Here is a 13,422-nt window from a genome sequence, read left to right as displayed (position 1 = left end):
AGGGCGGGGACATCCTCCAAGGTGGGAGGTGACCTTGTGTGGCCTGGACCCTAGTTTCATCTCTGCCCTCATTACAGACAAGCAGTCCCCGGGCCTGAGCGGAGAGTGTCTGTGAGCTGGATGGGGTGGGAGGACACTATATGTAGCTCTCCCTCTTGGGGTCCCCAAGTTCTTCACATTCCAACAAGGAGAAGAATCTTAACTGAAACCAAGACCAGGACCGGGGTAGTAGCTCAGAGGTAGAGAGCTTGCCTAGTGCACGTAAGGCTTTGGGTTTGATTCCCAGTGCCATAGAACAAAGAGGAAAATGGAAAAACAAAACAAAGACCAAATAGGATTGGAGCCTGTTCCCACACTAGAGAAGAGCAGCGTCACTTACCCCTTATCCCAGGCTGGGCTCTCATGGCCTGCCGCCTTCCAGCTGGCTTCTCCTCCCCTGGCTGAGCCCAGCACACTCAGGAGTCAGGCAGGCCTTGAGTCTAAGCATCCGACCATGTTCTCTGTTTCGAATCCTCACACATAAGGTGGGTAGTGTCCTCCCTCAGGGTAAAACTGATGCTGTCTCCGAGGCTGCCAGTGTCAGAGATGCCTGCAGTGGCTGCTGTTGGGCCAGAGGTGCACCCCACCTCCAGCGGTGTGTGTGTGTGTGTGTCTGTCTGTCTGTCTGTCTGCAATGGCTCTAGATCCAGCTCCCCTAGGTCTCTTCTCATAGGCTGCTTTTGGCTTGAGGAACCCACTGGAAAGGGAAGAAGGGAAGCTCTGTTCCTATCCCAGCCCCTCCTCTTTGTTCTCGGCACACCGCGGTCATCACACACACCACCACACTAAACAACCACAATGGCTAATGCCTTCTGAGTGCTTCCTGTGCTCCTGCTGCTCGGAAGCGATGTCTTAAGCCAGGCTCACTCCATCCTCAGCACAACCTTGAGAGAGAACATGGAAGACGAGGCCAGGGAGGCAGCTGAAGAGGCTGAACCTCCGCAGCCATGCCCATGTGACTCTTCTCTTCTCTCTCCTGATGGCCCAGCTCAGTGTGTTACTTTATCCTCCCTGTTGGTATCCTTCCTACCTAGTGGATGACTATCCTCGAAGAGGGCCTGCTGCTTCAGTTGCTCTGAGCTGAGGTGAGGGGCCCATAACTCAGGTGTGACTCTGTATGTTGAGCAGAGGTGGTAGGTAGCTGTGTCTGGATTCCTCAGCTCCTGTTCCTTCACCCCCTTCTTGTGGTCCGTGTGTGTGAGGTACCCAGCTCTGCTGTGTATGAGAAAGTATGTGCAGGCATGTCTGTCTGTCTGTCTGTCTGTCTGTCTGTCTGTCTCTCTTGTGTGTGTGTGTGTGTGTGTGTGTTTGTGTATGTGTGAGATCTAGCATATTAATTCAGGCCCTTCCCCTCAAGTTCTAGCTCCAGAGGCTGTTGAGTAGGGAACCTGATCCTACCTGTTGGTCCCGTGCTATGAAAGTCTACAATATTATAGATTTCAGTGTCTGACATACAGTAGGTGCTTAATATGTGATTGTGGACAGGGACTTATTGCACTGATTCTTTTTCCCTCACTCCAAGCCACATGGGGGAGACTAAAACCACAAATTTCCATCTTATGGACATAGCAGGTGTCCCCTAGCACACAGAGATCTGCCCCGACACAGAAAGATACGCAGATACATGCATACATACCTACCTACATATGTACATACATACATACATACAGACAGACAGACAGACAGACAGACACTTAGATATGTGGATACAGAGGTGCCAGACACAGAGCACAGCACAGATGTAGACCCTAGCAGAGACATATGCTGGCATTCACAGGGAGGTGGTGGCCACTAGCCAACACCTCCTTTTCCTTACTCAGACTAAAAAAGAGGCAGGGGTCACCAGGACAGGCACATCCACAGGACAGTGCTGGGTAGAACAGTGTGACCTTTCATCTCTAGTGGGGACAGCGGTAGGCGAGGTGAGTCCCAGACCATCACACTTAGCAAAGGTATTGGGAACGAGGAGTGGGGTGAGGGGTCCCACATTACTGAGGCCCTGGACTCTGACCCAGGATTAATGGTGGGCCAGAGATGAAGACCATGCATGCATCTATCCATCCATCTCTCCCCTCATGGAGACCCTTCCTTGCACTAGGCCCTCAGGAAGGTTGGATATTGGCCTGTGAGCAGGTGCACCCTGTTTCTCCTGCTGACCAGGAACTGAACTTTAGACTCCTGTCCAGTCACCCTCTTTTAGAACCCCCTGTACTCCTCCTCTGTCCCAAGTCACCCTGGGTGAGCAAGGAGGGCAGAGGTGGCACGCTGGCTCCTTCTGCTTTGCTCGCTCTGTTTTGTTCTTCAGATTATTGCTCACACTCCCCACGAGTGCTGTCAGCCCTACCCTGACCCTGGCAGCAGGGCTTGACTCCCTGTGTCGCAGCACCACACCGCACTGCAGTCTAACATGCTTTTCGACGAATTTGCTAATTTCGTTGACTGCAAATCTTAGGCACCTGAGGCCAGGCCTCCGCGGCTGTCAGCTTTCACATCCTTAGCACCTGGAGGAGGGTCTAGCCTACAGGAAAGAGGCAGCTGCTGGAGGATTGGAAGGCTATGAGGCGTTCACACTTGGAAGGGAAGGAGGAAGATCACTTGTCTCTAGGGTGACAGCTTTGGAGGCTTAAGGCCCCAGGAAGAAGGAGGCACAGGTTTGGCATGGCTAAGTTCACCCTGTCATGGTTCATCTTACCATGGTCTTGGGCTTTGGAAGAGCTTAAAGGCCAGAGACAAAAGGGAAAGGCAGAGCCACACTCCACCCCCACTTCTGCTCATATCTCTTTTCTTTGGAGTGAGTTCAGAACACTGAAAATGGGCTCAGCTGCCCCTCTGTGGATTGGGCAGAGATGCTGAGGAAATCCCTCTTTGCTGGCTCTGCCCCTTTCCTCATACCTCTATCATTTTAGTGAAACCTGAACAGCCTGGGCACGGCACTTGGTGGCGAGGGGGCATCGTACCCACCTGAAGGCTAGGTCCTCTGAGAAGCCTTCCCTGGTCATACTGTATGGAAACACCCACCTCCCCCACACTCTGGCTCTGGCTCCACGGTGCTGTAGTCCTCATGCCCTCAGGGATCGTATGCTTGCTTCTCTCCTCAGCGTCTCCTTTCGTCAGGGCCAGGGTTTGCTCTGCAGTGTTCTCTCTGGCATCCCAGCCCTTAGCACAGTGCCTGGACACGGCGAGGCTCTGTGAAGTGTGCTGACTGAATGCCTGGATGGAAGAAGCTCATAGCTTTCTTTTCTTTTTTTCTTTTCTTTCCTTAAGGGAGGAGGTGGAGCCAGAGCTAGGCTGGCCTTGAACACCTGATTTTCCTTCCTTCACCTCCTGAGGGCTGGGATTACAGACGTGTACCACCACTCCTGGATCTTTATAGAGTTTCGTTTGTTTGTTTGTTGTTTTTCGTTTTAGAAAAATATGCATGATCTCTGTTCAAATTATATTTCAAACCTGAAGTCAGAAACAAAATGAGGAGGCCTGGGTGGGGACAGAGAAATGGATGTTTCAATGTAGCCCCTGACCCTCACTTTGATGCTATTTGGTAGGCGATATCCTATTTTTATAGCCAGGTGACTTTGGTCAGAGAGGCGAAGGTGCTGGCTAGGTTAGTGCTGAGCTGGTACTTGAACTGGGTGCCAGATCAGGCCTTGAACAGCTTGGCCCTCACCTCTCTTGAGCACGGATATGCTCTCAGCCCCTAAGGAGCCCAGGTAAGCACCCTTGGTGGCTCCCGCAACCTAGAACTTGTCTGGCTAGGCTCAAACTCTACTCCGCTCACACTTGTATATCTTCAGAGCTTGCCTCATTCGAGAAGAGTGCTTCAGGTGGCCCTGGACTGGGTGGGTGCGAGGAGCCGGAGCTGGCACAGGTCTGACCCTGCCCGAGTGGTATCATGGTCAGTGTTGGCGACTTGATGGAGGTGAGCCTCTGGGTATGCCTGTCTGGGTCATCTTGATTTTATTGAGGTGCAAAGACCTGCCCACCGGTGGCACCATTCCCTGGCTGGGATCCTGAATTGTGTAAGTGGAGAAGGGGAGCTGAGTGGCAACCTGCGCTCGTCACTCTCACTCTCTGCTATGGATGTGACAGGGCCAGCGGCTTCAAGTTCCTGCTGCCTGACTCTCCTGCCACGATGGGCTGTCTTCTTGAACCGTGAGCCAGCATAAGCCCTTTCTCCCTTGTGGTGCTCCTGTTAGGTATTTTACCACAGCAACAGGAACAATAAGACAGGCAGGCTGCTTGTGATCTTGTAACCACTGGGACACTCACTACCTCTCTGGAGCCCACCCTGCATGGCCACTGTCCCCTCAAGTCCAGAGGTCTAATGGCAGAGCTGCCTTCATGGGGACGTCTCTGGTGTCTCCATTGGTTGAACCCTTTCCCTGCCTTTCACTCTGTCCGGTTCAGAGTTCTCTACTTGGGGCTCAGAGTCGAGCCATCTACCAGCTGCCTGGCCTTTAGCCACCCCAGTCTCTGGCTGCCCCAGCTTCGTTGGCTTCACCTTGTTTCACCTCTCTCTGGTCTGCACCGTGTCTGCCTCTCAAAGCTGGAACTGGCCTCGCTGTCTCCATTACTGCCTTTAGTCCCCTGCCCATGATGGCCAGCTGCCCTTTCCAGACCAGGCCCCATCTCACTCAGAAGGACACTTACCCTCTCCCCAGATCCACAAGGCTGGGACCCTTCTGTGTCTCCGCTATCTTAGGCTGCAGGTGGGACTCTAGCTAGGCTGACCTTGTTTGTTGACCAAAGTTGGGCGCTGTTCTTGCTCCAAAGCCTTTGCTTAGTGGTTCCCTTCACTAGGTTGTCTCCTCCTGAGAAATCCTCTCAATGTTTTCCCTTTCCTCACTGAGAAAGGATGTCTTGGTTCCTCATCTAGGTGACACCCTTCTCATATCTTTCCCCATCACATTCCGTTTTCTGAGGCCATCTCAGGCAGGGCTCTTGCTCATTCCTTCTTGCCTCCACTAGGGCACAGCCTTCCCAAAGGCCCCGTAGTCAGGCACACCCTGAATACTGACAATAGTACCTACTCGCAATCTGGCACACAGTGGGCGCTTAGTAAATATGTCACAGTGGATGAATGATCCTTTTAGAACCAAAATTTACACTTTGGTAACATCTTTAGGAAACACTTGGGAACACCTTTGTGGAGAACATTCCAGGGAGAGCAGGCTCCCTCGACTCCCCAGGCTGCCTTCTACTTCTGTATAAGACATACACTTTAGGTTCCTAGTCTTTCCCTAGGTAGCTAGCCCTCAGGGCTAATTCTTTCTCTCTCCCAGCTTCTCAAGGGAGAGGCATAGCCGTGTGAACTAAGGTGGTGGGTTTAACTAACCTGGGCTCTGGACTGACTCAGGCTCTACCTACCTCCAGGTAAGCCCCACCCACCTAAGCTGGCCCTCAGCAATTCTTCTGGAAGGCCCCACTGCTTGCTTTATCCCTGGTGATATTTCACCACGACGTCCTTCCTCCATACCCATTCACCTATCCGGTCACTTCTTTGGTCTGTCAGGAAAGCACGTCACCAGACCCCGTCTCCCTGTCAGGTGCTGTACTGGATGGGGGTGAAGACATGCATGGGGCAGAGACTAGGAAGCTTCTGTCTTGCCAAGATATTGGGTGCGAACCAGCAAAATTGCAGTGTGGGGTGATAAAGCATGAGATGGGGATGCAGTTGGGGTGAGAGGGGCCCAAGAGGGGCTTTTGAACCAGAAAAGATGTATAAGGGCAAGGCCGCTTCTAGAGAAGTCATCCCTGCTTTCCATTTCTTCCGGCTCCACAGAACGACAGAAGCAGTGACTCTGACCTTTCCCAAACCAAGCTGTCTCTCTCAGACTACCCCATCAGCTCAGGGCCAGCACACCCTAGGCAGGCTGCTGCAACCTTTTGGGAATGGACCTTCATGGGAAGTGCCACTAAGAATCCTGTGTCAATTTTTCCTTCACAAGTGACATTCAATAAAAATCAGGCATAGTGGCTCTTGCCTGTAATCCCAGCACTCGGGAGGGGAAAGAAAGGGAATTGGAAGTTTAAGGTCATCCTTGGCTCTATGGTAACTGTAAGGTCATCGTTGGCTCTATGGTAACTTTAAGGTTAGCCTGGGATACACGAGACCCTGGCTTTAAGAAAAGAGGCATTTGTTCAAAGGCTTCCAGTATCTGTGGCTAGGATGGCGCCACTGCGGCTTGAACAGCTGAGAACATTTCCTAGCTCATCCTTTGCAGAAAATGCCTGTTAATTTGTTATACACATGCTAGAACCCCTGCCTTGTTCAGTGAACTTGTCAGAACTCGGGACCCATGTCGCTGACACAGATCCCAGCCTCAGTGCAGAGACAAGATGAGCCAGTGCCCTGGCACACTTCTCTCTTTGCCCTAAGGAACCAGAGACACAGCATGGCAGAGGGTGTCCACAAGGAATCCTGTAATCCATGAGAGCCGTTTATTGAGCAACTATCATATTCTGGGTACAATACTGAGTGAGACCGCCTTAAGGTGCTTTCTGTCTGGCTGATGAAGTGTTTTGCCCTCACTGTGCTTGTCCAGGTGAGACTCTGGGCCCAGGTGAGTATAGGGCCCAATCCCCATCCTCCCACTTCTGTATCCAGGTCTTGTTTCTATCAGACTATCCTGGAATCAGCTGTCTCCAAGGGCCCTCCCCCTCAAGCCTGCTATTACTGGCACCAGAGACTGCCTCACCTGTCCACTCAGGCTTCCTTACTGCTCAGCACAGACCCCAGTACATAGCAGGCACCCAATCCATGTTTATTGTGTTGTCTGACTCCAGATACAGTCACAGGTAATGACAACCAGATGGCCCCAAGGGAATTCTACTTAAGAACAAATCTCAAGGCAATTCAGAAAAGGAAATGATGACACTCATATTTTCCTTGCCCTTGATCCCCTTAAAAAACTGCCCAGGCATGGTGGCACACACCTTTAATCGCAATACTCAGGAGGCAGAGGCAGACAGATCTCTGAGTTCGAGGCCAGTATGGTCTACAGAGCGAGTTCCAGGACAGCCAGGTCTACATAGAGCAACCCCACCTCAGAAAACCAATAAGTAAATAAGTAAACCATAAATAATCTATAGTGTCCTGCTCTTTTCCTGGCTGCCTCGCCAGTGCTGCTTCCCATAGGCTTTTCAGGGAAACTGGACCCCCCGGAGACCTGCATGCTGTTGCTCTGACGCAAGTAGTAATTACCGAGAGAGCCGTAGGAAGTGTCTCCTGCATTGCCTTTTCTTCAACAGGATCCCTGGTGGTCTAAACTGGGATGCTGTCCGGGAGGGGGGGAAGAGGAGAGGCACCCTGGAGCAGAGGCAGGGACCTCCTGGACTCCGTGAGTAAACCTTTCATCCTGCAGCCTGAGAGCCTTCAGCCTGGCTGTCCCAGACCTCAAGGACCCTCAGCTCCTCTCTGGGAAATCCCTTTTGATAGCTAACAAGGTCTGTGTTGGTTTCTGGGGATGACTGAGAAATTTCCTCGGGGCTTCAAAAATGCTTTCTCTTGATAATATGTCTCAGGGGGATTTAAGATCACAGTGGCTACACTGGGTTTAACTTTGATTGGACTTGTGGCTGCGGTGTGGGGGGGAGAGGATAAATTTTCTCTCTCCGTCTCTCTAGTACAAGTGTCCTGTCACTGCCTGCTGGTTTTGTAATATTTGAGAAATGTTCCCTGAATCCCTGTCTGTGCCATTCCCAGTGTTGGAAGAGAATGTCCTTTCTCTGCAAAATTGGGGGATGTTACCCAGCAGACAAGGCCCCCCCATGCCCCTCAGCATGATGAAGAGGGTGACTTCCCGGAGGAGGGAGGTTTCAGGATCTGAGGGTGACAGCAGTCTCCTACCCTCTGCTGTAACCGGGGTTCTGAGTTTGCCTGATTTTGGATTCTCAGAGCGGACAATTGGAGGGAGCCCTCAGCTAGGGAGGTTAAAACGCGGTGGCACTCACGGAGGAAGTACTCTGCGGTGTCCGCCTCGTAGTCTGCGTCTTCTGGAAAGTGGTCGATTTGCTTGCACAGACCTTTGAAGTTCCCTGCAAGGTAATGCAGAAGGAGCGAATAAGTGCGTGGTTCATGTGGCTCAGGACCCGCCTGCCCTTTCTGGACGCTGTGGTCGTCCGAGGGTCACCCCTGGCACCTTTGCCTGGTAGATGAAGGCACGCTCTGCAGCCTGAGCACAGAGCTGAGGCTCCAACATCAAACCCTGCCTTCTGTCCCCACCTCCTGTCCCCGACTCCCTGTCCTGGCTCCTCACTTCAGCTGGAGCCCAGGTTTGATTCTGGGCAGAAGGACTGTGCTTGGGAGTGGGGAATGGGCTCAGCAGCTCAGGGTGGTGGGTGATGGTGCTTGTCAAGGAGTCACCCAGTTCTTTGCAAGCTGTGGATTATTTCCCAAGAAGGCGGACCCCAGACTGACTCAACAGACCACCTCTTAGAAGAGGCCAAGAGGTGGGTCCCATCTGAGCTGCAGGATAGTCCCCTTCCCAGTCTCAGAGTCCTGGCAGTTCTGAGTTGAAGGGCTGGCCCTCTACCACATTCCTTTTGGGACTCAAGGTTTCTCTGTGTAGCCTAGACTGACTTCACATTCACCATGATCCTCCTGTCTTAGCCTTCCAAGTGCTGGACCATAGGCCCGAGCCACCATGCTAGATTTTAGTTTGTGAACTACAGCTCACCATAGCGACAAGAGGCCCATGAGAGTGGTGGTGTCACCCCGTTTCACAGACAGAGAAACTGAAGCTCAAGCACCCCAGTGCTAAAACAGCAGTCTGAAGTGGGGTGCAAGGACTCAGACTTTGGCCTTGGTCTCTTTTGTTTGGTGAGAACTGATCCGGGGCAAGTGCCAGCCCAGGGCCCCAGCAGACCATCAGCAGTGTTCCCCCAGAGAGTGAAGGAGTCATGGGAGGAAAGGGCCTGCGGACAGACTGACGGTGGATTCAGCTCGCCATCATCAGAGTGGCAGCTTTGCCTCTGGCATGCGCTGTGCATTTCCCAGCACTGTGTCCCCAGCAGCAGTGGAGGCAAGACTGGTACTAGTCCCCGCAGAAAGGATAGTTCCGGTTCAGGCTGCCTGGTCCAGCTCGGCTCTCTTCACCCAGTTTGTCTGAGCACACATGCATGTGTCCTGAATATTTAGTTTGGTGACTGAGGTGGGAGCAATGGACTGGAACCACCATCAGCTACTGCCTTTCTGTGACAGTTGCTAGATTCACCTAATAAATACAGCCCCCAGTAACTCAGCAATTTAAAACGTTTACAGTTTATTTTCTATTATTTATTTATTTCTAAGGCAACACTTTGTGTATCTTAGGCTCGCTCGGAAGTCACTCTTTAGTCCAGGTTGGCCGTTAGCTCATGGCAATCCTCCTGCCTCAGTCTCTCTAATGCTGAGATAGTATGAACCACCATGCCCAACTTAGCAATTTGCTTGCTTATAGAGTCTGAAGATTACATACACACATACACACACATACATGTATGCACATGCATGCACACACACGTATGCATGTACACACACATGCACACAAGACACACATTCAATCATATGCACACGGACACATGCACACATGCATGCACACCCATGCAAACATGTGCACACGCATACACATACCTACATAGATATGTGCACACACAGACATTTGTATGCTCAGACATGCATGGACACTCACACACATATACACACATGTAGAACACAGTGCACACACAGACATTTGTATGCACAGACATGCATGGACACTCTCACACACATACACACATGTAGAACACAGTGCACACACAGACATTTGTATGCACAGACATGCATGGACACTCACACACACATACACACATGTAGAACACACTGGATTTTCCTTCCACTTAACCTTGCTTTGTAGTGTCAAAATGGATCTATAATCTTCTAGGGATTTTTATCTTTTCTTCAGCCTCAGTCTGTTGTCTCCTCTTAACCTTCCTGCATTTGAGGGTGCTAACAAGAGGTCTGTGCCACCCTGATACCTTATTCCCAGTATCCAGGCTCACGCTTTCTCTCCTTTCTCCAGCAGGAAGCGGCAGCTGCTTAGTTGCTCTTTCCTATTCAGTAACAAACCCCAGGCCTTCTGAAGCACTTTTCAAAGCACTTTCATTTTCTTCCCATTTGATCTGACAAATATTTCATCAGTGCAGCTCCGTGACAGGCGACTGTATGAGGACTATGCACAGGAGGCTCAGAGTCCCTGAGGCCAAGGCTCCAACAACATGGGGACAGAGTTGAGTCTGGAGCCCAGGGCTGGAGGTGGAACCTCCTGGTGTCCCATGCCAGGGCCCTACACTTCCTCGTGTGCCACGTCCCCACTAGACCTGGTGGCTCCTAGCACAGTGCCAGGCATGGGAGAAGTGTCCGAAGGATGAGTGGAGGCTGTGGGGTGTGAACAGCCAGTCCTCTCCTTCAAGGCCCACTTCTGCATGTCCACTGCCCACCCGTGTCCCAGGGGGAGCTCCAGAGAGCTGGAAGCTCAGACTTGCACTCCACTGCCTCCTTCCTGCCTGGGCCTCTAGAAGGAGCAACAGGAGCAGTGAGAGCCTCTCCATGGCGCCCCCTTTCCAGGGAGAGCAGGGTCATCACCTCCACCTCTCCTCACTGCCCGTGTGCATGCTTTGGTGTCTTTCTCCCCATTTCCACCAGGCAAGCCCTCACTTGTGGGGTCACTGCAGTTGCCCCACGTCTACATTTTGTGCCTTCCCTTTCCCAAACTTTGAAAATGCAAATGACCTCATGCCTTTCCAATCTGTGCACCACCCCAGCCTCACAAGAAAAGCTATACATCTTCAACACGCCAGGGTCTGCCCTCGATCTCTGACCCCACCCCCCACCTACTTTCTCCCTCTTGGTACACCTCTGCTTTCTCACCTGCTGTGTCCCTTACTACCCCAGGACCTTTGCACTTGCTTGTCTTGCTTGCTTCCTGAGCCCTCAGTGAACCCTTCCGACTTCCTCCTGCATATGCTACAGTGTTTGCCTCTGGCTGGCTACTCTGCTCTGTGTGTGTGTGTGCGTGTGTGTGTGTGTATGTGTGTTAAGGCTTGCATGGGGGCACTAGAGAATGCTCTAGGAGAGAGGAAAGAGATGAAGGAAGACTTGGACAGGACAAGGCCCAGGACACAAAAGTAAGGTGTGTGGGGGAGGTTCAGTATACTGTGACGCGGGACAGCACTGAAGGCCGCAGCCTGGATCTACCCTCTTCTGGTTCCTTCTAATTTCCCGATGCCAATGACAGCAGGATCTGCTGGAAAACAGGAGGGGAAAGACTTGGAGATTTGGGGAAGGACTGTTTTCCTTAGGAGCTGGGAGAAGGATGAACCAGGCTGCTGTGCATGTGTGTGACTTGGCCTATGAGCACTGGCTTAAAAGTTGCTTTTGAGGTTCTTTGATCTCTGGCACCATTTAGGGTGCAGGTAGAATACAGTTGGGGGAGCTGCTTTGACCAGGAATTTTTTTTGAGATGAGTTCAGTGTGTGTGCGTGTTTATGGAGCTGAGCTCACAGAGGTACTAGGCAGCCTTGGGGAAAGCTAGATACTGAAAACCTAACCCTGCATCTCTCACACGTGTGTGCATGTGTATGTGATTTCATTAGGATCTAGGAAGCCTTATGTAGATGGGGGTTGGGTAAAGTACTTGTTGGGTTCAGGGGAAGGATCTAGAAGGTGAGGCACGGTGGTCAGAGAGTGGGGTGCAACAGGCAGAGTGTGGAGAGCTGGGGTGACTAGTAATGCCAAGGTCAAGGTGTCTCAGGGGGAGGAGGGGGCGCCCCTGAAGGTACTTGGCAACAGGAAAGATTGTACAAAGGAATTTGAGACAAGACAATTGCATCCTTTTTAGTTTCCCCACATGCCAAGTGTGTGTCAGGAAACTGCCTACCCCGTGAAAAGTCGATGCACAGACGATACATCAAATTATGCTAATGGGCCCCAAATAATCGGTTGGTTTTTAGAAATTATTGGTGTGATCTTTGGTTGATGAGGCTGCTGCAGACTAAATGATGGCCCTGTCTAGCCATGCTTTGACACGAGAGGCCTCGGCAGATGCTTCCTGGCCTCCTCGTTGGAAGAAGAGAGCTTGGTCACAGTCAGTGTGGCTTCCTTCCTTATCTATGGTTCTGTGAAACTAGCCCCAGGAGCCACAGTACCAGGAGGCCAGGCTTCAGGCTGGATGATGGCACTAGAACCATGGGGAGCAGGGGTGTGTGGGGAGGGGAGCACTGCAAGACACTTGCATGGGGCACTAGGGACTGGAGGGGCTTCGGAGCCTGCAGAACTGAGGTCTTGTGAATTTAAGGCAGCCTCTGGCCCATCTTTGGGAGGAAAGGGAGGAAAAATGGTGTCACCCAGCCCTCCCTCCTCTCTGCCTGCCCTATCCTAGAGGTCCCTCTGTCCATCCCCTTCAGTTATTGAAAATTGTTGGCACAGAAGCACAGTAGGATTTCAACATTCAGCCACTAGGAAAGCAAACATTCTTACAGACTGAGTTCAGGTTCTTGGAAGTGAGGTGGTTAGGGCCAGTCCCTGGAGGGACTGTCCAATGGATTCGGGATCTCCTAGAACATTACAAGATGGCCCAGGAGGGGAAGACAGCAGGTTAGAGTGAGTGAGGGAGTGAGGGGAGCTAGAGAGAGAGGTGGGGAGTTATGTGAGTGAGTCTCAGAGGCTGGGGAGTTAGGGAGGAGGCTGGGGCATGGCCTGCGGATAGTTAATATCAACAAGGGCCAGAGGAGTGGTATCTTAGGGACTCAAAGAGAACAAGGATGAGAACCTGAGGAGTTCTGCCTACACAGAGATCTAGAGTGTGGAGGCTGGGGAGTTGGGGGCGGAGTCAGCTTAGGGAATAAAAGCCTGCACTAGCAAGCCAGGAGTGACCAGGCCCAGGGAGGCAGAGGCCATGGTGTGCTCAAATCTGGTGGTTCTGAGGCCAGATGATGAGGCCGTGAGAGTCCAGGGACAGAGCCTGGGCTACCCAGGATCCCTAGCTTCTGTACCAGTAGTGGCACATAGGCTTCCTGGGGGTGGGTACCAAAAGCACTTCACCTACATGGGTGTTATTCACACAGGAAATTTAAATGGATACATCATGACAGGGAATGGTATGTCCTGGCTTTCCTGATGCAGGCCTCCAGTTCACCCCATCTGCTCCTGTTTGGGGGGGTCAGTGGCCTCACATGGATCAGGTGTTCAAAGAACCTACTCTCTTGACCTGGCCATGACATTCCTTCAAGTTGGCTTCATCCTTTAGGGCTGGCCAACTGGTTGGTGCCGGCATGACTGAGGTAGACTTCACCTGAACTCTGGCCTCTGTGGGCTCCCAGTGCAGGGGAAAGGCAGAAAATACAGAGTGTGTAGAGGTTGGTGTCTCA

The 13,422-nt window shown here is 52.0% G+C and overlaps 1 protein-coding gene across 1 annotated transcript in view; it reads right to left on the bottom strand.

Moving 5' to 3' along the window:
• Cacng2 (calcium voltage-gated channel auxiliary subunit gamma 2) overlaps window positions 1-13,422 on the bottom strand; it is a 128,539-nt gene that overhangs the window by 14,899 nt on the left and 100,218 nt on the right. Inside the window, exon 2 of the mRNA XM_057791494.1 lies at window positions 7,990-8,073. Coding sequence (XP_057647477.1) covers window positions 7,990-8,073 — 84 coding nt within the window. The remainder of the gene's footprint in view (window positions 1-7,989; window positions 8,074-13,422) is intronic.

This window comes from Chionomys nivalis, chromosome 17 (genome assembly GCF_950005125.1).
Source record: "Chionomys nivalis chromosome 17, mChiNiv1.1, whole genome shotgun sequence".
Taxonomy (NCBI): domain Eukaryota; kingdom Metazoa; phylum Chordata; class Mammalia; order Rodentia; family Cricetidae; genus Chionomys; species Chionomys nivalis.
Note: the sequence above shows the minus strand (reverse complement) of the source record. Positions and strands in the feature narration are given on the sequence as shown.